General features: G+C 55.9%; 1 protein-coding gene across 1 annotated transcript in view; it reads left to right on the top strand.

The window, feature by feature from the left end:
• ACTN4 (actinin alpha 4) overlaps positions 1-25,392 on the top strand; it is a 68,741-nt gene that overhangs the window by 19,736 nt on the left and 23,613 nt on the right. Inside the window, 2 exon segments of the mRNA XM_079119386.1 lie at positions 22,987-23,101; positions 23,284-23,403. Coding sequence (XP_078975512.1) covers positions 22,987-23,101; positions 23,284-23,403 — 235 coding nt within the window.

Here is a 25,392-nt window from a genome sequence, read left to right on the forward strand (position 1 = left end):
GCTTTCAGCTTTTTTGGCCGTGTTGCCTTTGCACTGGTTTGAGCGTTTCCTGGCGCGATTGTTTTCTCAGGCTGGCCTTGAGTCCTTGGATGTTATTTATGTGCCTAGAAATAGCTGGAGGAAAAATGGTTGTGATGCTTTGCATTGCTCACTGCCTGCCGCGGATAGAAGCTCTCAGCAAGGGAAAGGGCTCTCCAGCCAGATGAGCAACTGGGCAGAGGAGACTTCCCCACCCTGCTGGCCGGTCACACCGTCCAACTATTAGGGTGAGGAGGTTTCTGGTTCTCCATGGGTAGGGATCAGATGCTGGAACTTCTTGTGGAGGGCTGTGCTGCCAGCTGTAGGGTCACAGAGCCACAGTGTGTAAGGCCCTCTCTTTTTGGTCTGCGTCCTCCTGGGTGCATTCAGAATGAATGGAGACAGGGAGTGGTGGAGCAGCGGGTTGACAGGAGAAGCCCTTCACCGCTTCGTAATAGTTGACCCCAGCGTGACCAGTGGAGATGAGGGGGTGGTCTGCTCAGGTGTTCTTGAGCGTTTTTCCTTTGTGCACCACAAATAAGGGGCTGGGTAAAGAGATGTGAACAGGTTGGTCCTCCTTCCCGTCCACGTGGCGCCTTCAGCATTCAGCCACCACCCCATGGAAATCTCAATAGGCGGAGAGTTCAGAATTGTGACTTTTCAAAAAGTCTGTACAGCAGATTGAACCTCAGGGTACCACTGAGCCACATCCCCAGCCCTTTTTATCTGGAGGCAGGGTCTTACCAGGTTGCCCAGGCCGTCCTTGAACTTGAATCCTCCTGAGTTGCTGGGATCCTAGGTGCGCGCCACCACACCTGGCTCAGATTGTGATCTCATCCATGAAAGAGAAGAGCAGCCCTGCGGCGGGGCTGTGGGAACTCAGAGTAGACTGGATAGAGCTGTTAGGGGAGGCCTTTCTGGGGTGCTTATGTCAAGTGAGGCTGGGGGGGCAAGAAGGAGCCGGCCTGGGAGGAGCGGGGATTGTTCCAGGCAGGAGCCCCTGGGCGGTGTGAGAGGAGACAAATAAAATGAGACCACGCGCCTAGCACCTAGGGGCCAGGAGAAGGGCAGTGTAGGTCAGAGATGTGGCAGCAGCCAAAATGCACCTCCCGCGAGGCTCCCGTTGTTTCAGATGCAGTGAGAAGGCACCGTCCCCACGTGACTCCTGTGCTCCAGTCGCCCTTGGTGACAGCAGAGCAGCCCACAATCTTCCTCTCTTGCTTTGGCTTAGGCTCTGCAGGCCACTCGCCTATAATGGCAGAACCAAGACCTGAACTAGATTCTCCCGGTTTTAGGTGTTTTTCCGTGTCAGGGCTGAGCAGCTGGCTGTCCTTCCTTCTCACTTCCTTGCCTCAGATTTATCCAGGGGCTTCGAATGATTCTGGGAATTTGGGCATGGGATGCATCAGGTCCCATGGGATGGAATAGGGTGAGGAGAGGGAGGTCGTGGTGTCTCCGCTTCGGCAGCCCACAGGACGCCAGTCTTTGTGCATTTTACCTCCACCTTGGTGTCCCAGGGTGGAGACGAGCATTAGGTCCACTGACTTGTCTGGGGACCTGCCTGAACTGTAGTGTGAAGCGGGAGAGTGGAGCTCACTGGTCAGATGCGCTTGGGCCTGCCTATATATGGCTTGCTCTCTAACAGGTGGTGGCATTGGGAGTTGTTTTCTGTGTTGCTGGTGGGAGGTGCCCAGTCACATTCCTTTGTCGACAAGCACAAACTGGATGTTTTTGAAATTGAAGGTCTGAAACCAGCCAAAGAATTAATTCTGGTCTGAAAAGCATATGGTGAGAACGTAGCAAACCTGGCACGGGCGCTGCCTTCTTGACTGTTACTTTCTGTAAGCCTAGAAATCTCTCAAGAGGAAAGGAGCTCTGAACGCCTTGAGCTGCGCTCCTCCTGGCTGATGAGGGAGGCCTGCAGCTATCGGAAGGGCTCAAGTCCATGTTGTAACCATGTGCACTTTGGCTGACCAGGTGCTGGGCGGAGGTTCCTGGTGAAAGGTCAGCCGGGTGGGCCCAGCTCTTCATCACCCAAAGGAGGGGCTTCATAGCCAAGAGAGTGCAGGCCTGGCTGCAGGGGTCCCACTATGCACAGATGGGCCACGCCTCCACCCTCTGCCAGGTGACAGTACCCAAGGTGTTATCAGGCTCTGAGCTGCTGTCTGCTGCTTTCTCCTGTAGACTTTGTTTCTCACAAACACAGACCACGAAGCTGGAGACAGTCAGATTCTCTTCTTGGCGTCTCTCCTTACTGTGCAAGGGACCCTAGGCAGGGAAGCCTCAGTTTCCACAGGGCCAGTAATGTACCCACCACAGGGTTGTCAGGAGCTGGAGGCATGGAGTCTTTGTTTTGTTTTGTTTTCCAGCAGTAATGGGGCTAGAACACAGGGCCTGGGGCATGCTAGGCATGCACTCTACCCCTGAGCTGCATGCCCAGCCCCTGGCTGAGGGACTGAGTCTTTATGGGGTCTTGCCCTGTGGGAACTGGAGTCCCAGTAGGAGGTACTGATTGGATCCTGGGGGTCAGGGAGCCTCTCTGCAACTAGGAAACTTCAGCCAAAGACCTAAGGCAATAGAGAGGAAGCCACCTGTGTGTTGAAGATTTGCCAAGTTTCAGACAATTCACTTGGCTAGATGAGGAAGCACTGAGCATTCAGGGGTCCTAGAAGTAAAATTCCCTGAAAGAAGCGGCGGGCTGCAAGTCATCCCGTCTTTCCACTGGATGGTGGGTGGAGGCCCGGTGACTGAGGGGCATGCTCTTGCTGTTGCTGGGCATGAAGGCTGCACAGGAGAGGCCCAGTGGCTTATGCAGCGCAGCGTCCTGACAGCGGGCTGCGGAGGCCTCGGGGTGCACTTGAGTCTCGCTGAACCATTGCTCGCCCTGTAGAGCGCCACACGTGTTCTCCCCTCCGGGGAGCCTTCCACCAGTCAGGGCCCCCGCGGCCGGGTGTCAGACAGCCCTCTACCCTTTACCGCAGACAGGCCCGGAAAGGCCCTGTGTAGCCTTTCATCTCAGGAAACCCTGCGGCCCCACCAGTTCTCCTGGAGCAGCCTTATTGTCCCTTTGCGAGAGCGTAGCCAGGCCTCCAGGTTCTGGACACCTGTGGAGAGCCAGTGTGGGCCAGTGTCACTGCTGGGCTCTTGCCTCTCCTGGCCCTCCAGTCCATCCACAAGGGGCCAAGCAGCATCCTGTTGAAGTCCCGCTCGGCATCCCTGACCCTCTGCTGTCTGGAGCCCTGCAGGGTCTGTTCCCTCTTCCCAGACACACAGCTGCCTCTGCTCCTCCTCCTTGCCGGGGGCTGACCTGCAAGCCTCTGCTCCCACTTGTTCCCTCTCCAGATCCCCACCCACATCCTCAACCTTCTCTCTCTCTTTTTTTGGTACTGGGGATTGAAGCCAGGGACACTGTACTACTGAGCTACACCCCATCCCTTTTTATTTTTTATTTTGAGACAGGTCTTGTTAGGTTGCCCAGACTGGCTTCAAATTAGCAAGCCTCCTGCCTCAGCCTCCCGAGTTACTATGATTATAGGCACATACTACTATACCGAGCCCAGAGGTAGCAATTTCTGTCTAAAAGGGAAAAGTTTTAAAAAGAGAGAGAGAAGGGAAAAAAAAAAAAAAGTCACATGCACTTTAGTCACGTATCATTTTTGAGGGCAGGGGCTTCTCTTTCTCTCATCACGGGGTACCCGATGAACATGTGAGCGTACAGCTCAGTAGGTATTTGAACAAAATGGATGGACTCTGTTCTAACAACTTGCCCTCTCCCAGGTGGCAGTGGTGTCCCCCTGCTCTGCCTATTAGGAACGAATCCTGTTTGTCAGAGAACTGGTAGGCACTGGTTCAGAACTCTGCAAGGACAGTCGGCTGTCATGCTGGGTCTAGAAGTGTTCCAGGGAGGACTTCTTAGGATCTATCAGAGCGCACACCGTATGACCAGCTTTCAGGCGGGATGCAGAGGGGAACCGGGCCTGGATGGTGATGGTGACGGTACCCTTTTTCTTCAAGGACAGACCGTGGGTTATCAGTCTCCAACCTTACCACCAAACTGAGTGGTCATTCCGGTGCTTAAAAAAGTGGATGGACAGGTCCATTTTACCTGTCTGGTTGCTTGGCTATTTATCCATCCTTTGAGCGTTTATTTGTTGAGCATCTGTATTTGTCAGACATTGTCTCATGTGCAGGGACACAGCAGTGGATAAAATAGATTCTCTGTTCTCATGGCCCATGCAGTCTCATGGGGGACAGAGACCACAGGATGGTTAGAGTTAGAAGGAGAATGGAAATGCCAGGCATGACCACCCTACACGTAGCAAGGTGGAAAATGGTGTCTAAAGAATGAGGAGGAAGCCCAGCGCAGCCGCACACCTGTGATCTCAACAACTTGGGAGGCTGAGGCAGGAGGATCGTAAGTTTGAGGCCAGATCCTGTCTCGAAATAAAAAATTTAAAAAGGCTGGGGATGTAGGTCAGTGGTAGACCCCTGGGTCCAATCCCTAGTATCCACCCTCCACCCCCCCAAAAAAAAGAAAAAGAAAAAGGAAGGAAAGGAGAGAAAGAGAGGAAAGAAAGGAAGAAAGGGAGGAAAGAAAAAGAAAAGAAATTGCTACCTTTAGGTAAAATTAACTTACATAGTAGAAGAAACAATAAAGCGTGTTGTTTCTGGGGATAGCTAAAAACTTCACAACAGCCCTGCGGTTTCTCTGGCTGGCCGCCTTCCTGAAACCTGCCTTGCTAGCGTACTGCGCCCTGGGGCAGCCCACTGGTCTCCATTTGTCGAGCTGAGACGAGACAGGCAGTACCAGGAAAGGAAGGGCAGCCTGGCTGTGTTTGGTGACCATTGTTATTTATGGGACATTGGCAGAGAAGTCAGTACCACGGAAAATCTAGAGAAAGCCAGAGGAACCATGGCGTGGCTGAGCAGAATCTGATAGCTCCTCTGCTCTTTCCGGGACAACACTGCCGTCCTTTCTGTCCCTGCTGCTCTGCTGGGTTTGGGCTTTATCTCCCATGTCCCTCCGCGCCTCCTTCACTGTCAGTGGTGACCGGTTCTGGGGAACCAGCCACTCTGTTCCTTGCCCCTGGGACCTCTGCTCTGTTTGGGAGACAAAACCTGAGCCTGTTTGTCCTTTTAAATGCAACCTTGTTCTGTAGGAGAGGAGAGAAGAAAGAGGTGGCTTGTTAGGTGGTGATGGTGGCTGGGCTCCAGTACGCCTTGGAGAAGGGTGCAGCTTTGCCCCGCGGCCTTGCCTTTGCTGGGTAATGCGAGGAGGAAAGCACAGGGAGCTCATGGGATTCGAGGCTGGAATGTGGGGTGGGAAGCCCAGCTGTTACCTGGGAGCCGCCGAGTCTTCCTCTAATAGAAGGGTGCTATGTGGCCACCAGCCAGACCCTACCCTGGGAAGAAGAAATGCGCCCGGACGTTGGCTTTGGTGTGCTTTGAACTGTGAGAGCCTCTGCTTGGGGATCCCATGCCCCCACCATTCTGCCTCCCCATGTCCACTGAGGCCAGATGGCGCTAGAGGAGGCCACTCTCCACGCCAGCCCTTCATCAGGCACCTGTGCGTGCTGAGGGTGCAGGTTGCACCCCGGCCTTGACTTCTCAGCCTCCCTGCAGGCAGGGTGCTTGAAGATCACCCGCACACGCACAGACACCCGCACTCCTGTGGAATATTCGTGAAGGAGAGAGGTGATCCTGGGTACCCATCCCCCAGCATCAGGGGGCACGAACGTTCTGCCAGGCCTGTCTGTCTGCTTCTCCCAACACTCCTCCCAGGTGTCACCATAAATGCTTCTCTAAGTAGATGAGGGCAGTGTTGTGTTGTGTTGTGTTGTGTTGTTTCCATTTCTGTGATCCTGGGAGTGAGACCCAGGCCTTGTGCATGCTGGGCAAGGTCTCCCCACCGAGCTGCCCCCAGCACCCCAGACGTGCATCTTTAACATGCCCCACAGTTACGTCTGCTGCTTTCGACCATGTCTGGAGGGAAAAAAATAAAGAAACACCCCTTAGCTTCCTTGACCTCTCTTCTACTTCTTGGGCTCTTCCTACTCATCTTAAGGTCCTTTTCCCTGGGGCCTCCGCCACCCCTCCTGGCCGTGAGCTTCTTCCGTGCAGTCCTGGCCTCGGTTGCCAGCGCCGACTCACACGGCTTTCTTGGAGGAGCCTGTCCTCCTCCTTCCCGTGTCTCCAGCTCCATCTCACAGCAGGAGTGGAGGGCACCTCTGCCTGAGTGGCAGAGGAAGGAGCATGTGAACACAGGCCCTTTTAGCTGCAGACTGGGTTTCCTCACCCCGGCCCTACTTCAGCCTTAGCATGTCCATCCCTCCTTCTGGGTTCACCTCCTCACCCCAGGTGTGCTGCTTTGTTTTCTTTCCCCCTGCCGTTCGTTCTTCACCCTCCCAACTGCTCTGGTTCCTGCCATTGTCCTTACTCGGGGTACATGGTGGTCGCTTTGTGTGTGTATGGGGGTGGGTATTGGGGACTGAACCCAGAGGGGCTTAAGCATGGGGTCACATCCCCTGCCCTTTTTATTCTTTATTCTGAGACAGGGTATTCCTCATTGCTGAGGCTGGCCTCGAGCTTGCAATCCTCCTGCCTCAGCTTCCCTAGTTGCTGTACAGGCGTGGGCCACCACACCAGGCCACAGTGGTTGATTTTTAAAAGTGCACATCTTAGCAGGGTGCGGTGACACACGCCAGCAATCCCCGCTACTGGGGAGACCGAGGCAGGAGGATCCCAAGTTCAAGGCCAGCCTGGGCAACTTAACAAGACCCAACCTCAAAATGAAGTTAAAAAGGACTGGGGATGTTGCTCAGTGGAGGAGTGCCCTTGGGTTCAGTCCCCAGTATTGCCGAGAACAAAAACAAAACAGGAAAAGGTGCAGACTGTGAAGGCTCTCGCTGCAGCTCCCTGAGCTGGGGGCCTGGGGCGGCGGCTCAGCCCCTCTGCGAGGGTCACGTCTGGCACGTAGGACGGGCCCCAGTGCTGGCCGCCATTGTCATCTGTGTCCACCTCCTCCATGGCTTCTGCCTGGCTCCATCCCAGTCTTCTACTTGGTCTCCGTCATATCTAATCAGGTCATTCTGAGAAAACCTTCTTTGTCCCCAACTGCCCCAGGGACGCATTTTGAGCTCTTCCGTCTCTCCTGTCTCTGACCTCAGCCGATGCCGCCCCTCACCACTGCTCTTGGGGTCCCCAGACACCTCCTGCATTTGTGTTGTTTTTGTTCTCCGTGTCCGGATGTGGAATGACCTTCTTCCCAGGTCACCACCTGTCAGAATAGCGTTCCTCTTTCAAGTCCCAGATCAGGTGTCGCCTGGCTGCTGCCGTCCTTGTGTCACACTGCCCTCAGTGCCTGGCTTACCAGTGTCCCTCTGGCTGGGCTCTCGGCTGACCCCAGTCGTGATGGTCTGGGTGCCGGGAGGTGGGCAGCTGCCTGGAGCCGTCCTCTGCTCCATGGGCGCTTGGTGAAATCAGGGCAGCGTCTCTTGTCCCTCCTCTGGCTCTTCCTTCCCCATTCAGGAGCTGTCACTGGTGAGCCTGGAGAGAAGCTCGTGGTGGGCGGGGTTGCTCCTGCTAGGGAGGATGGCTTCCTGACTCCGCAGCTGCCTCTAAATAAAACAGTCAGTGCTCCGCTCGGCCTCTCCCTCAGTCCGTCTGCACACCGGGATGATAACAGCTTTTGTCTTGGGGGACTTTGGGCTCCAGGCCTTCTTATCTTCCCTTTGTGGTTCCATCTCAGAAAGGAGCAGGCGCGGCCTCGGCCTGGAATCCGCGTGTGTGGTGCCTGCCTTCCCGCAGCGCCCGCCACCCACCGAGCCACTGGCCTCCGCAGGGGAGGGGAGGCAGGGGTTCCCCCATGGTGGCAGCCTAGAAGCTCCTCTTTGCTGTTCTGCAGCCAGGCCTGACAGCCTGCCTTCCCCTCGACCCGTGGACATGGGTGCCACAGCCATTTGGAACAGATATTGTGGAGCTGATTTAAGACGTAAGGCGCAGGGCTTTCCAGGACAGCAGCTGCTTTTCATTCGAGTTCCACAGGGATCTGCCATGTCATAAATGAGATAAAAGAGCTCCTGAGGTCAGATTTGAGTGGAGGGGCACCCACCCCCAGCCCTGGACCCCTCCAGGCAGAGTACTTTTGGGAACTCTGAAGATCGCTGCCAGAGGTGGTGGCGCATGCCTGGGAGTCCAGCTCCTTGGGAGGCCGAGATAGGAGGACCACTGGTTCCAAGCCTTGGTGACTTCATGAGGCCTTGTTTCAAAATCAGATTTAAAAAGGGTTGGGGGGTGTGCGGCTTAATGGTAGAGCGCCCTGGGTTCAGTCCCTAGGACTGCAAAAAAGTTCACTCCACTTCCTCCACTTCTCTGCTGCCTGACAGAGGGCTCTGTGTCTAGAGCAGACGGCAGGCCAGGTGGGTTCTGGGGTCACGCTCTGGTAGCACCTGCCTACATGTCAGATCATACAGCGGTCACCGTGGTCCCTGTGCCCTGGGAGGGGATGGCACTGTCCCTTCTGCCTTCAGAATGTGCCCCAGATCTCCCAGTTCTCTGCAGCTTCACTGCCCGAAACCTGCCCAAGCTGCTGCCTTGTCACAGGGATGCGGGGACAGGGGCTCTTCTCACATCCCTGGTCGCATGCTGCGAGACCCTCCGCCTACTTCCTGTTGCTCTGAGACTGAAACCCAGACTCCCACTATCTGCGTGACCCTCCTCACGTCTCTCCAGCTCCCTCTGGGCCTCTGCCGGCTGGGACCTTCCCTGGGAGTCATCTCCATTCTACTGTGGGTGTTTTTCCTGCAGAAGTTCCTCGTACAGAAAGGACTTCCCTGGCTGGCTGCCCTCGATTCTCTTTCTCCTACAGTTATTCTGTGGGGGTTCTCTGTCTTACTACACCCATCTCTGTTGGATCATCTTGATTTTTGCTGCTGTCTCTTCCACTAGAACACAGGCTCCGTGAGGGAGGGCTCTGTGTTGCTCTAACCCCAGGATCGCAGGCCAGTGGGAGATCCTCAGTACGTTTTTAAATCGGAGTCAGTGAAGTCCAGCAGAGGCTCAGAGCCGTGAGTTTCCCCTCCTGGGGGCCTGGAGCTGCCTGGGTCCCGCCTTCTGGGGCCAGCAGAGATGGCTCTGGACCCCTGCGAGGTCCTGCTGGCTTCTTTGGTGCTCATATGGCATCGCTCTACTCAGACCTGACATTTTGCTCCCCATTGGACTGAACAGCTCTGCCTCCCAAAGTGGCTCTTGCCTCTTCCTTTTGGGCCCCTCATGGAGAAAGCAGGTGGCAAGGACTCTCAGAACCCAGGGAACCCAAGCGAGATGTGCCTGTGCCGTTCAGCTGGGGCCAGACACTGATTTCCTCCAGGCCCTGCCCCAGACGGTCTCCTGCCACCTGTGGGGGGAGAATGGTGAGCTGCTCCCTTGGCCTGCGGGCGCCCCCTCTCTAAAAGACACGGGAGGCCATCGGGCTGCAGCTTTGGTTTATGAGTCACCGGGATAGCCTGTCATAAATTGTTATTTCCTATACTTTCAGAGCAGCTTTATCAGGCGTCTCCTGTGCAACCTGGGAACGGATTTGATACAGGGTCAGTTAACGCATTGTCTTGTTGAAATCTGTCATTGTGCCCATATAAGGCAAACTCCTTGGGTTACTTGTTACCTTGGCAGAATCACAGGAATGTCAAGGTAACCAGTCCACCTCAACACAGCTCTGATTCTCACCAGGTCACCTGACCCTCCCTCCCTCTCCCATGACTCACCCTGCAGCTCAGGGCCTGCCCTGTAGCACTGGGGCTGCTGGAATCCTCCCAGGGCCTCTGGGACTGCCCTTGGGCTCACGTCTTCTGCAGAGTAGACGGAAGCTGTGTGAAATACCTCACGTGGGCCTGACAGCACCATAAATGTAAAAGCTTTGGCTAAGCACGAGGTTAATTAGGAGACCCTGCAGGCTCCAGCCCTGCCCCTTAGTAGCTGTGTGACCACAGGCAGATCATTTCAGCGTTTGGAGCCTCATCCATAAAATCACAGTGCTCAGAAGAAAGTCTTGTATACAGTAAGTGTTTAATAAATATGAGTCACTTTTAAACTTACACCTTATGCCCCATCCATTTGTAAAATCTTCTTTTGCTAACTGGACGTGGTGGCACATGCCTATAGTCTCAGTGACCCAGGAGGCAGAGATAGGAGGACCACAAGTTCAAAGCCAGCCTCAGCAACGTAGGCCTGTCTCGAAATGAAAAATGAATGAGGGATGTTGCGCAGTGATACAGCTTCCCTGGGCTTGATCCCAGTACCCTCCACTCTCAGAAGAAAAAACACCACCTCTCGCATCTTCATTGAGGCCCAGCCCCTTGGTGCCTTCGATGGGGCAGGTTGGAGAGGTACCCAGGTCTTTCCCAGTCCTCCTCCTGGGCTGTGATGGCCAAGAGTCCCTCCCTGGAAGACAGCCCATTTCTCAGAGTGTGCCCCCCTTTATTCCCTGTCACCCTGCCCTCCTTGCTGAACAGGCCACTCTCCCTTGTTCTAGGGCCAGCAGTGAGCTCCGCCCCGTTTCTCCTGACGTCACACTGCTCCTGGAGACAGCCACCCCTTAGAGCTGCTGCGTGGTTTCCAGGCCTTACAACCAGACCCAGGAAGGCTTGCAGGTGGGGCAGGCCGGGGTGAGAGTCCAACCCTGTCGCTCTGCCAGGGCAAATGGTCTCACCAGTTTTAATAGAGTAATTCTGAGTCAGAGGTTTCAATCTCTCCTTGCTGGTTCCTCCCAGTCCTATAATTACTCTTTGACTATAGAACCTTATTTTGATTTTTCCTCTTTGAAGTTTCTCCCAAGACACTGTTACTGTTGTCCATCCATGTCCTATATCCAGAGGGTTAGAGATAGCTGTGACTATGATCAAGGGAAAAAAAGAGAGTCCCCACACTCATGCGTTCTTAACCGAATGCGGTTGCCCCCCCCCCCCCAATACCCAGAGCCCACTCACAGGAGGGGAGGGCAAGACTGGCTAACTCTTAGGACCACCAGTTGCCTCTGGCAAACTCCAGATGGTTAGCCTGGAATTTCTCATCCGAGGCAGCTCCCAGAGGGACTGATGAGTTCCTTCCCAGCCTTGTCCAGTACTCACTGAGCCCTTGCTGGGGGCCAGGTGGAAGGGCAAACAGGCTCGGCAGTGTTGAGCATCTCGGCAGGCCCTGCCAGTGCTACCCACACCACTCAGGTGAGGGCAGGCAATGATACAGACACTCACCCTCAGGTCCCTCCGAGCGCCTGTCTCACCTTCATTCTGCAAGGAAGAGAGGAAGCCAGTGGGAACAGAGTGCATATCTGTGAGTGCAGCCCCCAGCTCCGCCCTGGCCGCCTTGCCCATCCCAGACCCCATGTGCCTTTGCTGGAGTAAGAGAAGGCTGTGACCTGGCTGGGTGGGCGTCGAGTCTGATCCTCCCAAACCAGGAAGAAGGAAGGGGATCACCAAGGAGGAGAGCTGTGGGGAGTTCAGGGTGGGGGCGGCTTGGCAGCTCAGGGTAGCAGTAACACCCGCCTAAGGGACAGTCACAACCCTCTGACTTGGTCTTCCCTGGAGCCTCTTGGCCAGATGAGCAAGTCTCTGGCTGGCTTCACCTTGACTAAAATATTTTTAAAAAAATTTTTTTTAGTTATAGATGGACATGATATCTTTATTTATTTATGTGGTGCTGAGGATCGAACCCACTGCCCCATGCATGCGAGGCAAGCGCTCTATCACTGAGCTACAACCCCATGACTGAAATATTAATTCTGAACACTGGGCCTCTTAGACACCTGTTAGGATTCCAAGCCACACAGTCTCAAGGTCAGAATTGGCTTGTTTGGCTATCGTTTTGAAGGATCAAAGTTTAAACCAGGAGAGCTTTAATCCCCCATCTCCATCTGGAAACCTGAGCTCGGCTGTAAGCATTGAAAGTAGGGTTTTTGTAGCTTGAACTCCCTGTTCTGCAGGTGAAGGGCCCGGTGTGCCCGATCATTTCACAGCAGATTGCCAGCTGGGGCCAGAGGAGGTGAAGGTGGGGCAGGGCAGGGTGGAGCCCCAGCCTCTGCTGCTGTCCTAATTTAAAAACTGCCTTTTGGGAGTGGAAGTTGTCTCTTTTAAAAGTAGCTATCGAGGTAGGCCTCGCCCATCTCCTCTTCCTGTGAGGAAGCTCTGGGTTCAGGGTGAGCCCGCCTCCTCCCTCTGTCCAGTTGGCTCTACCTGCCTTTAGTTCAGACCACTTCTTTCTGTGCAGGTGAACAGGCTCTTCCCTCTTGGGGAGGACCCAGTTCTTTGGAGCATAATCTGAGTAGGTTTGGGTTGGTGGGTTGTTTGCTTCTCAGTGTGTGGGTTCACTCCGGGAAAGATTGTGTGGAAAGAGACTGGTGAAATGGTAGTGCCTTCCCACCCTGGCTGCCCAGCCCCTAACCCTCTGGTTTCTTCAGCTACAAGGGTCCAGTCCAGTCTAGCATCCAATGGCAAGGCCTCTCTAAGACTCCTTGTTTCTAGGAGGAGGGGATGAGGGTGCTTGTCCTCAACCCTGAGTAGATGCAAGGGTCACCTGATGCGCTGTGTAAAATGTCATTGTCTGGGACTTGCTTCCAGAAGATCTGATTCATTTGGCCTATGAAATTCAGGCATTTTTGTCCGGCATGGTGGTACACACCTGTAATCCCAGCAGCTTAGGAGACTGAGGCAGGAGGATCACGAGTTCAAAGCCAGCCTCAGCCACTCAGTGAGGCCATGTCTCAAAATAAAATACAAAAAAGGACTGGGGATGTGGCTCAGTGGTTAAGCACCCCTAGGTTCAGTCCCCGGTACCAAAAAAAGAAATTTAGGGATTTTTTTAAAACCCCAGCATCCACATATTTATTGTCATTTGACTTCTAACAAGGGTGCAAGACTTTAATCCAGGTGGGGGAAAGAATAGTCATTTCAACAAAAAATGCTGGAACAAGTGGATATCAATATGCAAAGAAAGAAGTTGGACCTTTGCCTTACCATGTGTAAAAATTAAATGGATCCAAGACCTAAATGTGGAGCTAAAACTATAAAAGTCTTAAAAGAAACACAGGTGTGAATCTTCATGACCTTGGATTAGGCGATGACTTATTAGATATTATAATACAGACATAAGCAACCAAAGAAAAATAGATGAATTAGACTCCCTCAAAATCAAAAACTGTTTTGCTTCAAAGCACACTATTAAAGTGAAATGGCCAGACACAGTGGCACATGCCTGTAATCCCAGTGATTTGGGAGGCTCAGACAGGAGGATTGTAAGTTTGAGGCCAGCCTCAGCAACTTAGTAAGACCTTATCTCAAAATTTAAAAAGACTGAGGATGTAGCTCAGTGGGTATAGTGCCCCTGGGTTCAGTCCCTAGTACCAGAAAACAAAATAACAACAAAAAAAGTGAAACAGTACACACATTTGCAGCCAGGTGTGGTGACCCATGCCTGTAATTCCAGCTACACAGGAGGCTGAGGCAGGAGGAGCACAGGTTTGAGACCAGCCTTGATAACTTAGTGAGATCCTATCTCAAAAAGTAAAAAGAACTGGGAGGTAGCTCAGTGGAAAAGCCCCCAAGGGTTTAATCCCCGGTACCCCCACCAAAGAGAGTGTTTGCAGAGCATATATCTGTTGAATAAGGATCTCAAATTCAGAACATATACAGAACTCTTGCAATTCAACAATAAAAGATGGCCCAGGTAAAAATGGGCAAAGGATTTGAGTAGATATTTCTCTAAAGAAGATAAGTAAATGCCAATAAGCTCATGAAAAGATGCTCAGCATCTGTAGGACAAATCAAAGCCACAATGAGATGCTGTTTCATACCCACTACAATAAAAATGTGGGATACTGACAGGTTTTGGCTGGGCTATGGAGAAACTGGAACCCTCACATTGCTGGTAGGTCTGTAAAATGGTGCATCCTCTTTGGGAAACAGTCCAAGAGTTCTTCCAAGTGATTAATCATAGAGGCGCCACATGACCCGGCAGTTCCACTCCGAGGTGTATGTCCAAGGCAACTGAAAACATATCCTCATAAAACTGCACAGATATTCAAAGCAGCACTACTTTTAATTGCTAAAAATGAGAAATAAGAAGAGTGAGCTTTAAAGTGTGGTACATCCACACAGTGGAATATCATTCAGATAGAAGGAGGATCGACGTACTCATAGCCCTTGGGTGGCTGAGCTTTGAGGACATGCTGAGTGCCGGGAGCTGGATTCGAAAGGCCACACATGGAGTGCCCAGAACGGGGAAATCCAGAGAGAGGTTGGGGGCTTCGGTGGCTAGGGAAAGCGGTGGGAAGGGACTGCCAACAACTTTGAGGTGATGGGAATGTTCCGGCATTAGAGAGCGGTGACAGTGGCAAGGCCTTGGGAATATACCAGACGCATGGGATTTTGTGTCATGTGAATCATATTCCAGTGAAAGCAATACTCATTCCTCAAACTCCATATGTCTAGAAAAAAGTGCAGGCATAGCCACGATCCACCATCTCTGCTTCTGCATTGTACAAATCAATCCTGTTGCCCAGGAACAAATTACCTCAAAGCCGAATGACTCGAAATAACATCTAGCCATCTCCAGAAAGAGGGAGGAGAGAAGAAGAAAGCTCCCAGATAACTCTAAAGCCTGTCCGGCGTTGAGACCCACTGGATCTGAAGAAGAACCAGTTCTGATCATATCATTTCTTTACTGATTTTTTTTTTTCCTTATTCATTTGGTTGCTGGGAGGCAAGGCTAAGGGGACAGGAGGCCTGGGGGACAGTTGCTTTGTGTTGGCCACCAGAGTGCAGCCAGCAGCTTGGCAAGCCCAGTGGGCCTGGCTTTGCCGCGCGGTGCTGATCCTGAGGTGATGCCTGCTGAACAGGAATGGCATCGGGATGGGCAGGACTTCCGCTCGCCAGCCGCCAGGCTGGGGCGACTCGAATGCTCGCCAAGTGTCTGTTTTCCTCCCTGACAGAGAACGCTGGAGCGTGGAGAGGGTGCTTCGTCCTCTGAAGCCACACACGTTCACTAAGCCGCAAACCTCGGATTGGGACCCCGTCTGTTTAGACAGAGCTTGCTGTGGTCACAGAGCCATGCCGTCCTTCCTGGGCGGGTGGATGTCTGGAGGACCTGTCCACTCAGCCAACCTCTTTCTAGCCCACCCACTGCTACCTGTTGTCTGGGTGCAGCTCTGCTTAAGCCAGGGCCCCTAGCAGCCAGTGGTCTCCGAAGCCGAGGGAAGGGAAGTGCCCAGCCTCCCCCCGCCACGCTGGGCAAGCCCAGAGCGTTCTCGCCCCGGCTTGTGGATAGAACATCTGCAGTCCCAGGACTGCGAGGCCTCCTGAGAGCAAGCAGGTTTATCCCTCAGCAGGGACACTCATCAGCATAAAGTGAAATCCTAACAACTAGACATGGGAAAGTCCCAGTCCTGTCCCATTCATTCACTCTAGGACTTATTGAGCACCTACTGTGTGCAGGATACTGTTCCAGCAGTGGAATCCTCTGGCCAACTGTGCCCGCCTCTTGTGGGAATGTGTCACACTTGGGAGAACAGGTAACAGTTTCTGATGGGAAGTGCAGTGGATCAAACAGCGAAGTGGTGGGCCGTGGAGGCGCAGTCAGGGAAGGCCTCCTGGAGTGGTGGCACCCGAGGGGAGTCCCAAGAGGAGCCACGTAGCCAGCCCGGCAAAGGGCCGGAAGGTCTTGGACCTGCATTTCTCGGGAAGCAGGGACCGTGCCCACGTGCTCTCTGGGACCCTGCAGGGGGTTTGCCAAGGCTGGACTCTGCCGCTGGGAGGGGCGGGGGCTGGTTTCTGGACAGACACGAGGGCCTTGGGAATGCTCCGACTGCCCTTTGTGGTATTCATGCCTCTCCGACTGGGAAGGTGGCTTTTTCACATAGACTGAGAAAACTCCAAATAAGTCGACTTCAGACCAGGCGTAAGAAGCATTCCATACTTCACAGCAATTGCCTCCCGATCAGGCTGTGTCCTCATGGAGCCGGCACGTGGCCCGCCTGCTCTGTTCCTGTCCGAGCAGGTCCTAGAGGGCAGCGCTGGTCACTGTGCTGTGGGGCTGTCTGTCCAGCTCCTTTGGAATCTGGTGAAGGCAGTGGACCCTCAGAACAGTGCTCCGGCTGTAATCTCACCAGCTGTTTCAGACGCTTCGCAGGCTCCTCCTGGTCAGGGTGATCACCTCTGCCTCGGCAGCTGGTAACCTAGATTCTAGAAGGCCAAGCTGTCTGGCCCTGAAAGCACCTTTTGAGTTGGAGATGGAGCCGGAGGCCCCAGGAGCAGTCTCCGCTTTCAGGGACGGAGAAGGTGCCCCACCGGGCCCGGCCTTGCGCGAGGCCTAGCTGCAGCCTGGCAGATGGTGATAAGAAGGGTGGATGCCTTCCCTAGAAATAAATAGCTGTTCCTCCCGGTGTCCAAGCCCTGACACCCTTCCTTGGACGGTGGAGGCAGGAGCCATGGGCAGCGTCAGAGGCCGTGGCATGCAAGGTGGGGGTTCAGGAGGTGGGACGGCGTCCTCCCCCTCAAAGCAGCCGGTGCCCCAGCGGAGCGGCAAGCCCCACACGGTACTTCAGAGATGAGGTTTGGAAACTCCCGGGACCCCAGCACGGCCTGTTTGGCCTCTGTGTGCCTGGGGGAGCCTGCTGTGGCCAGCTGCGGCCTTCTTGGCCAGGCATTGGGCCATAGCCTCCTGCTAAGCGGGTGGGCAGCGTGTACACAGGGGAAGGGGGCGCAGCATGAAGCACGGAGCCAGTGGAATCCACGGGGTAGTGTCTGCTGGGCTGGGGGAGCCCGGAGGCCCCTGGCCCCGTCCAGGCTGCTTTGCCTGTGCTCTGCAGGACCAGCTCGCTCCGGATTCCTTGTCTTGTTTTAGTGGGGTTCCTGCTGCCAGCAGGCATTTCCCCCCAGGCCATACGCGTGTGTTGTTTCTGTGGTGCTGGGTGGACCAGGGCCTCGCACAGGCAGGCTGGCCTCTGCCACCGCACTGCACCCCGGCCCTAGACCGAGTCTTCCACAGGAAGTCAGGAGGGAAAGGGAAGGGAGTTGCTCCCATCGGCCAGGCCAGCCACCTCTGCCCGGTCCTTCCTGTTCTTGTGCCGGCCCTCACGCTGCCTGAGGGAGCACCACGGCTGTCCCTGTCTTCCTCATTTCTTATTCATCGATGGCCCAGAGCAGAGGGTCTCGCCTCTCTGCATTGGGGGAGGGCATCTTCCGTGAATGGCTCATTAAAGCCACTGCTGCCACATTCCTGGCTGCTGAGGTCATCTCCCGAACAATATCCATCATTCATTCACCCAGCCGTCCCACATCCTGGCTGCTGGGAGGGGTCCCTGTGACACAGGAAAGACTTTATGACCAGAGATGCCAGCACCCCCTCCAACACACAGTGACAAAGCAGAAATAGCGTCCCTCCCCACCCCGCCTTACCCATCTTGCCACCGGGGCTCGCGCACACGGAGCAGTGGCAGAGGACCCCAGAGAGCCAGCAGACTCGCCCACCAGCCCTCACTCACGCCCCGAGCTATTTTGGCAGCCTTGGGAGGCTGCGCCAGGCTGCCAGCTGCAGGCGGCTCTGCAGGCCGGGCTGTGGTTTTCCAGTGCGCTCAGAAGCGCCGGTCCACATCCTTCCTCCCTTCCTGGGTAGGTGAGAGCTGGGTGCAGCTCCCTTCTAGGGTGCTGGGTGCAGGCGGGAGCAGTAGCCTGCCCACGAACCGCGCTGGGCCTTCCGGGCTGTTCTGTCCCTCCTGCCTTGTTGGTTGCCACCCTGACGTCATGGAGTGAGTGCCTGCCTCTCTGTATTTATTAGCCTGACCTTGAGCAAGTCATGGGACCCCTCCTGCCTCAGTTTCTCCATCTGTTCAGTAGAGATGGTAGTGTCTTGCATGACCATGGTGTTGGAGATAAAAGAATCACTAAGATGTGTATGGTAGGAAGCAGCGGTGGGCAGTTATGGTGTGATCATCTTTAACGTCCAGACTGCCTGGCTTGCTGCTGTCCAGGACATGGTAGGACCTCCAAGCCAGTATTTGTCGGGCAGGTGGTAAGTGCGTTGAGTCCTTAGATGAGGTTCTGGGGATACGGCCTATCGTGTTCTAGCTGGTCAGATTTGCTGCTTCCCCTGGAAAATGACAGTGAAACCCACAAAGCTCAGGGTTCTTAGCCTGTCCCTCCCACAGAGCTCTGGCTGATTCCTCCCAGGATCTCATGAAATTGAGACCTTGAGTCTGTGTTTCCACCAGACATGGCTTTTCTGCCCTCCCCCTCCTGCCGGGAGGAAGAAGTTGCTCCCAGTTTCTTTCCCTTGTGGGGCTTGAGCCCAGAGGTGTCGTTTTACTGAACTACATCCCCAGCCCTTTTATTTTGAAACAGGGTCTTCCTAAGTTGCTGAGGCTGACCTCAAGATTGTAATATTCCTGCCTCAGCCCCCCCAGTCCCTGGGAGTACAGGCATGTGCCACTGTGACCTAGTGTGACCTTTCGATGACCCCATGAGGCTCACTCCCTTAACTCTTTCCTGCCTCTGACCAGGTTCTACCCTCCTGCCCTGGGGCCTTGGCACATGCTCTTCCTGTTATCTGCAGAGGCTCCCTGATTTTTGACTTGCTTAACTTACCATCACTCAGAGTCTGAGCATTACCTCTTCAGGGAACTGGCTGCCCCTGCCCTTGCCATTCCCCAAGACAGTCCCCCTCCGCGCTGAGCACCCTCTGCAGCTCCCACTGTGAGGCAGGGGACACAGACCACCTGATGACCTCCGGGGGCCTGTGAAGCCACAGCACCTGTCTTTAAATCCAGCCTTATAATTTTCTAGGGATGTGACTAGTTGGGCAGTCCCTTTGCTTCCCTCCGTTTCCTCATCTTCATGAGGAAGGTTAGTGGGGGATAGAGTGCCTAGGCCAGTGCCTGGCGCCTGGCTGGGCCTTTGGGGTATCGCTGTTGCTCCTCTCCCTGCTCGGGCAGAGCACCGAGTGAGTGCAGCTGGCTGCGCTTGCTCACTGTCAGGCACTTGGCACCGGCCTGGCCTGGTGGACACTCAGCAGATGCTTGTTGAGGGGACGTGTCTGGCTTGACATGCTCCAAGGTGCCAGGAACAGGCCAGGCCCGTCCGCGGGGGGTCTGTAGCTCCCCCCACGCATCTTGCCTGGTGGCGGATTGTGGGGGCACAGGAGGCCTCCAGCTATAGAAACCACCTCCCCACGCTGTCCACCTCACACGTTCCTCTGAACGGGGGAGGGGAGGGAGGATCTGAGCAGAACAAACTATGACTCTTTAATGCCCCGTTGGAGCTCCTGCCTCCCTGCAGGAAGGTCGCTTCAGCCCAGGGCCTCCGGAGCCGGAGCCGGAGCCGGAGCCGGCAGGTGCCCCTCGCCTTCCAGGAGCAGCAAACACGGCCAAGCAAGCGTGGGGCCAGGGTGGCCGGCCGCCTATAGGGCTCTCTGGCTCTGAGCTGAGTCCCCACGGGGAGGGAGCCCCTCCTTGCCCGGTCACCAGCGCACTCGGGTATTCTGCTGGGGACCCTGTGTGTTTCCACTCAGGAAGGCAGAGGTTCAGGGCCCAGTGGTCACTCCTATGGAAATGGACCCTCCCCTGACATGCATCTACACGGAGTGCTTAACCTGTGCCAGGCACGGCGCCCGGCGCCTGCTTTTGTCCTTTTGTTTAATCCTTGTCTTCAGAGCGGAGATTCCAGTCCCCATTCATCATTGAGGAGAACAAGGCTCCTCGTCTACCCAAGGTCATGGCAGGCTGCCTAAGTGGGAAAGGCGAGACTTGAACCAGGTCTGTGCAGTCCCCAAGTCAGAACTCTTGTTCACCACCCAGAGCAGATGAGCAGGGTGGGACATGTGTTTGGAGGGCAGGTGGTGCTGCAGCTCCTGTGAGGACAGATGGCCTGGGCCCGACAGGCAGGGTTTACTCGGCGCCTCCACAGGTCGGAGTGGGCCCATCTGTGAGTGGATCTCTTGATATCCATTTCCCTCCACGCTGCTGCGGGAGTGGGCAGAGGGCCCCCACAGAGGAGAGGTGGGATCCTGCTTTTCGGGGGTGTTGGGCAGGAAGCAGCAGCGAGCATGTTTGTGATTCATCTGGTAGAGACTCTGCCAGGGACTGTGACAGAAGCTTTAAATGCAGTCCACACATGCCCAGCTCCATCCTCAGAACAGCTGCAGGAGGTGGACTCTGGTGAATCTGTTCACAGGGAGGAAGGGGGCTTAGGTAGGTAAAGTCACTTGGTTGGAAACAGGACAAGGAAGTCAAAGAGCTGGCATTCACACCCAGGTCTGTGCCTCTTCCAGGGCGTGTGGGAGTGACCCGTGCAGGCGGAGGCCAGGAGGGGTGCCTTTTAGACACGTGCCAACCCTCCCTGCAGACCCGTGCCTAGACCTGGGCTCCCAGCAGCACGGGAGCACCAGGGGAGTCCACCCCCCGCGCTGCCTTCTCGCAGCCTCAGGCTGCAGGATGCGACTTGGCTGCTTTGTTGTCAAAGGGCATCCTTGAGGCACAGGCAAGAGCAGAGGCTGGACATCCCCAGCCACTTCCTGCCCAGCCCCGCCTGCTGCCGGCCTCTGCAGACAGGCCTTTGAGGTCGGAGCTGCCCTGCCCACCGCACAGCCACTGCGACCTGAGCACCTTCACCTCCCGCCCAGGAGCTCCCACGAGGACGACGTGGGCGTTAAAAATGCCTCTCCCTGAGAGGTGCCAAGGACCGTGTGGCAGGGGGCAGACAGGCGCCCTGGGGATGAGGCAGGCAGGGCTTCCGAGACCTGGTGGGGAGGAGGCCCTGCTGTGCGCTCCGTGGGCACTCTTGCCTGGAGCCTCGGGCGACCACGACCTTACAGAAGAGGGAGCCAGGTGGGGAGCCGCCCATCTGCTGTCACCACCAGCGCTCCGGGCCTGCCTGTCTGCCTGCAGCATCGCACGGGGCAGCGGGGGACGGCTGGAGAGGCTAGTGCACCTGCTCAGTGGGACCCTGCCTGTGCCCTGTTCCCTGGAGGAGCCCACAGCTGGGGGTGGCAGGAGGGGAGACATGACCAAGAAACCAGGGACAGGTGCTGTGAAGCGGCCCAGTGTGGTTTGGCACTGGGTCAGGGAGATGGCGGGTAGTTTGCAGAGGCGCGGTGCTGAGGGCACCGTCCTGTTTGTGCCGGGGATGGAACCAGGGGTGCTCTACCACGGAGCCTCATCCGCAGCCCTTTGTGTTTGTTTTTGCGACAGGTCTGGCTAAGCTTTCAGGGCCCCAGCCTCTCCGGTTGCTGGGGTCACAGGCGTGGGCCCCGTGCCTGGCTAGGCAGTGTTGGGGATGGGTCGATGGTGGCTGTGTGGCAGGGCAAAGGTGTCCTCCACTCAGCAGGCATCTGCCTCCCAGGCAAGGGACTCCCTGTGTTTGCAGGAGGTGTGGCAGAGTGGTCCACAAGCCTCACGCTGGGTCCCCAGGGTGGGGTGGCATGCTAACCAGGCAGCGTCTTTGTCTCCAGGGGCCTATGTGGAGTCTGAATAAGGTCTGGTGAGAGTTGTTGGAACACACGGTGCTTGACCAGAGGCTCCATGGAAGCCCCTCTTGCCCCACGTGGCCTTTGTCCGGGTCCTGGGCATGGAATGTGCCCTTGCACATCCCTGGCCATCTGCCCACTTCTGCACTGGCCCTGCAGATTGGGAGGCAGGGTGGGGGCCTGGGGCTCAGTGGCTCCTGGGGCAGTGGCAGCGGCAGCCTGGGGGTTTTCTGAAGACCTTGCCGCAGGAGGGAAGGACTGGTTTCCCCAGAAGCCATCCAGGCACATTGGTATTAGTGATCTGAGCTGCCTCTGTGGCACCAATGACTGATAACATGCCCTAGCTGGTGGTGGCTGAGTGGCCCTGTCCTTGGGTGTTCTGCCATCATTACAGGTGTGTTCAGGTCTGGGACTTGGGCTTCCTGTTCAGGACCCCCTACTAGAAAATGCCCTTCCATCTTCCGGCTGATCTTCAGAATCTGCCTCTTCACGTGTAGCTGCTTCCCAACCCCCTTTTGACCCCCCAAGACACATTAGGTCTTTATATTTAGAAGGGTGAGATCCAGGTGCCGAGGTAAACGCCTGCGATCCCAGCAACTTGGGAAGCTGAGGCAGGAAGGTCACAAGTTCAAGACCAGTCTCAGCAACTTAGTGAACTGTTGTCTCAAAATTTAAAACAAAAAAGGCTGGGAGTGGCTCAGTAGTAAAGTGCCCCTGGGTCCAATCCCCAGTACATTAAGAAACAAAAAAATTTAGAAGGTTGGGACATGGAATGTTCTCCAGGGAAGAGAGAAGCCAGGGTGTTGGGCCATGGGAAGCCCCACTAGGTGGAGATGTGTGCGGGGCTCAGAGGCTCTGTATTCCCGTCTTAGGGGAGGGCTTGCCTCTGGGCCACCTGACTGTGAAGACGGGAGGAACTGAATTGGTAGGAGGCTTTCTCGGCCACGTCATACCTGCCAGTAGTGGAATTCTGCTGCCCGAGTTGGGCAGTGGAAGAAGCCAGTGCTTGGCCAGGAGCTGTGTCCACCTAGAAATGAGGAGCTGAGCTCTTGGAGGGCAGGGACCCTGCTTGTCGTTTGCGGTCTGTAGGGCCTGCTGCTCCGTCGGTCTTGTAGAAAGTAAGAGCCGCAGTGGGCAGGGGACTTCTGCCTGGTGCCCCTGTGGGCGCCTCATGGGACCTCGGTGTGGGAAGAGCGCTGGCTGCAGGCTTGACAGGCGCAGTTCCAGAGGCAAGCCCTGCTGTGGGCTGCCCGTGCAATCGTGCAGCCTAGGTGTCCTAGTTTTTGCTCAGGTTAATGTAAAGTTCAGAAACAGTGTCTACGTGTAGACAATGGCACCGGGGCCTGGTCCCAAGCTGGTGCCCCACGGTGGCTTCTGTTCTCCTGGGCCCAGCCTTTGGCCTGTGCTTTTAATAAGAACCACACCAGCCTGACTGACCCTCTGTGCCTCTCTGTCCTGCCTCCCCAGACCTTCACAGCCTGGTGCAACTCCCACCTGCGGAAGGCGGGCACACAGATCGAGAACATCGATGAGGACTTCCGAGATGGGCTGAAGCTCATGCTGCTCCTGGAGGTCATTTCAGGTGAGGCTCCCGCCGTCCGGCACAGTACAGCCCACAGGCCTGGTGCCTGTTACCGCTGTGCAGGAAGCGTGTCTGGGCGTGGCCTGTGGGCGGGTGCCGACTGGCCTGGCTGGCCAAGGGCCTGGTGCTGGAGAGCAGGAGGATGGCTGAGGCCCGGTCCCCTCTGTCTCTGCCGTTCTCAGGGGAGCGGCTGCCGAAGCCCGAGCGAGGGAAGATGCGGGTGCACAAGATCAACAACGTGAACAAGGCCCTGGACTTCATCGCCAGCAAAGGCGTCAAGCTGGTCTCCATTGGGGCAGAAGGTAAGTGCACCCGAGTTCTTGACTTCAGGCCAACGCCTGCATTCTGAACACGAGGTGTTCTGGTGATGGAGCCCCTGGGGTCAGAGCCCAGTATGTCTTCCCAGTGACCACAGTGGCTGCCCTCAGTAGGATATTGGGCCCAGTACCTCCCAAAACACACCTTGCAGAAAAATACAGGTGGGTGCAGTTAAAATCCGGGGACTGTAATGGACCCAGCCACGAGGGGCAGGGCGAGGAACAACTTTGCCCTGGACCCTGGTCATCTTCACTCATCCTCGTGCTGGACCCAGCTGCAGTGATAGACATATGACCTGGCCCTTGTGTGCCAGGAGCACCTCCACCACTGGCCCTGCCTGGTACGTGTGGGCAGGAGGGAGTGTAGTGGAGGATGGGCCTAGTGGCCCCCGTCAGAGTGTTGGGAAAGACACACAGGACAGAGGGCAGTACCCAGAGTTGGCCCCACGTGCACGGACTGGGAGAGCCAGGCCTTGGCCGGCTCCAGGATCCTCTGTATCCTGAGTGGATACTGAGGACCCCGCCGGGGCAGAGGGCTGTCCTCGGGCCCCGGGGTTGAGCTCACGGTGCTTCTGGAGGTGAGGTGAGGCCTGATGGAGCCCAGAAGCTCCCAGCAGCTGGGCTCGCAGTTCTGCTCATTAGTCAGAGCAGGGTTTCTTGCCCTGACATCCGCATTGTCCCAGCTTTTAGAAAAACAAAGAAAACTAATCGCCGTTAATGACAGGGCTGGAGAACTCGGCCAGAACTCCAGGCCAGAACACTCTACTGAGTTCCAAGGCCCTGCCCTGGCCCAGGACCTCTCCCAGGAGGGCTGCCAAGCCTTGCATGCCACAGTCGAGGTGGTTGGTGTCTGTTTTTAAAAAATAACCCCAAAATCCAGTCAGGCCCAGAGATGTTCTGTCCTGCACAGCTCTGTCCTCTGGGCTCTGCTCCAGCCTGTGCCTCTCACAGCTGCATTTGTTTTGCTCAAATGTTCGTCTGTAAATACAGAAGGGGTTAGAGGAGAGACCATGGTGGCCTTGGTTCCATTTGGAGAAAAACTCGGTCTGAAATGTTCCCATTCATGCACAGATTGGTTCGCGTCCAACCCCTGTGACCACTGGGCCCTGGGACAAAGCTGGAGGGCAGCCTAATGGAGACATCTCACAGCTTCGTACACCTGAGAACTTAGCCCTGCTGGTCCCCTTACCCTCTCCTCATGGCTGGCAGCTGGGGAGAATGGCTTCTCTGTGGGGTTTATGCGGGGACAGCAGTCAGAAGCACAGCCTCAGGGCAGAGTAGCAGGTGGACTGTCCTGAGAGAGGCACTCTGAACCGCTGCAGTCAGCCTGCACATCCAGTGGATGGATGTGGGCTGGCGTGGGCTGTTCCCCCTGTCCTGGGGGACTGGACCTTGGTGGTGTGCCCCATAGTTGTCTTGAGGGAAGGGGCAGGTGACTGTGGTCAGTATCTGTGTCTGGGCCTTGGACCTTGGGACAGAACCAGGACAGACACTGGGTGCCTTCCCTGCCTCTGGGTGATAGCGTATGTCCTTGTCCTAAACATCCAGAGCTGCCTGGGCTATCGGCCTGTGGTCCACCTGGCCGCTCCCCTGCTGGGGCCGACAGCGCCCCTTTCTTTGTGGGCGTGTCCTGGGGAGGTGGCCCCAAGCTTTTCCTCAGCTCTGTCCTTCTCAGCCTTGCCCGCCCTCAGGTGTCCTGCTCCTGAGGGGCCGTGTCTGTGCTGGGCCTCCAGGGGCACCTGGAGCTCGCCTTCGCCTGGCTGCCGTCCGGCCTCTCCTCCTTTCCTCTGATCTGGTTTTGCAGGCCCCCTGTTTGGTGTGTTGAGATGTGGGGCAGCAAGGGAAGCTGGTTTTGAGAGGTGGCACGTGGGCAGAGGCTCGCGGGAGGAGAGGCCCAAGCCATTGCAGGGAAGCGGGCGGGGCACCTCCATCGCTGGACAGAGGTTGAGGTTCTGAAAGCAAAAGGAGCCTGGC

This window comes from Sciurus vulgaris (assembly GCF_902686455.1).
Source record: "Sciurus vulgaris genome assembly, chromosome: 17".
NCBI lineage: Eukaryota > Metazoa > Chordata > Mammalia > Rodentia > Sciuridae > Sciurus > Sciurus vulgaris.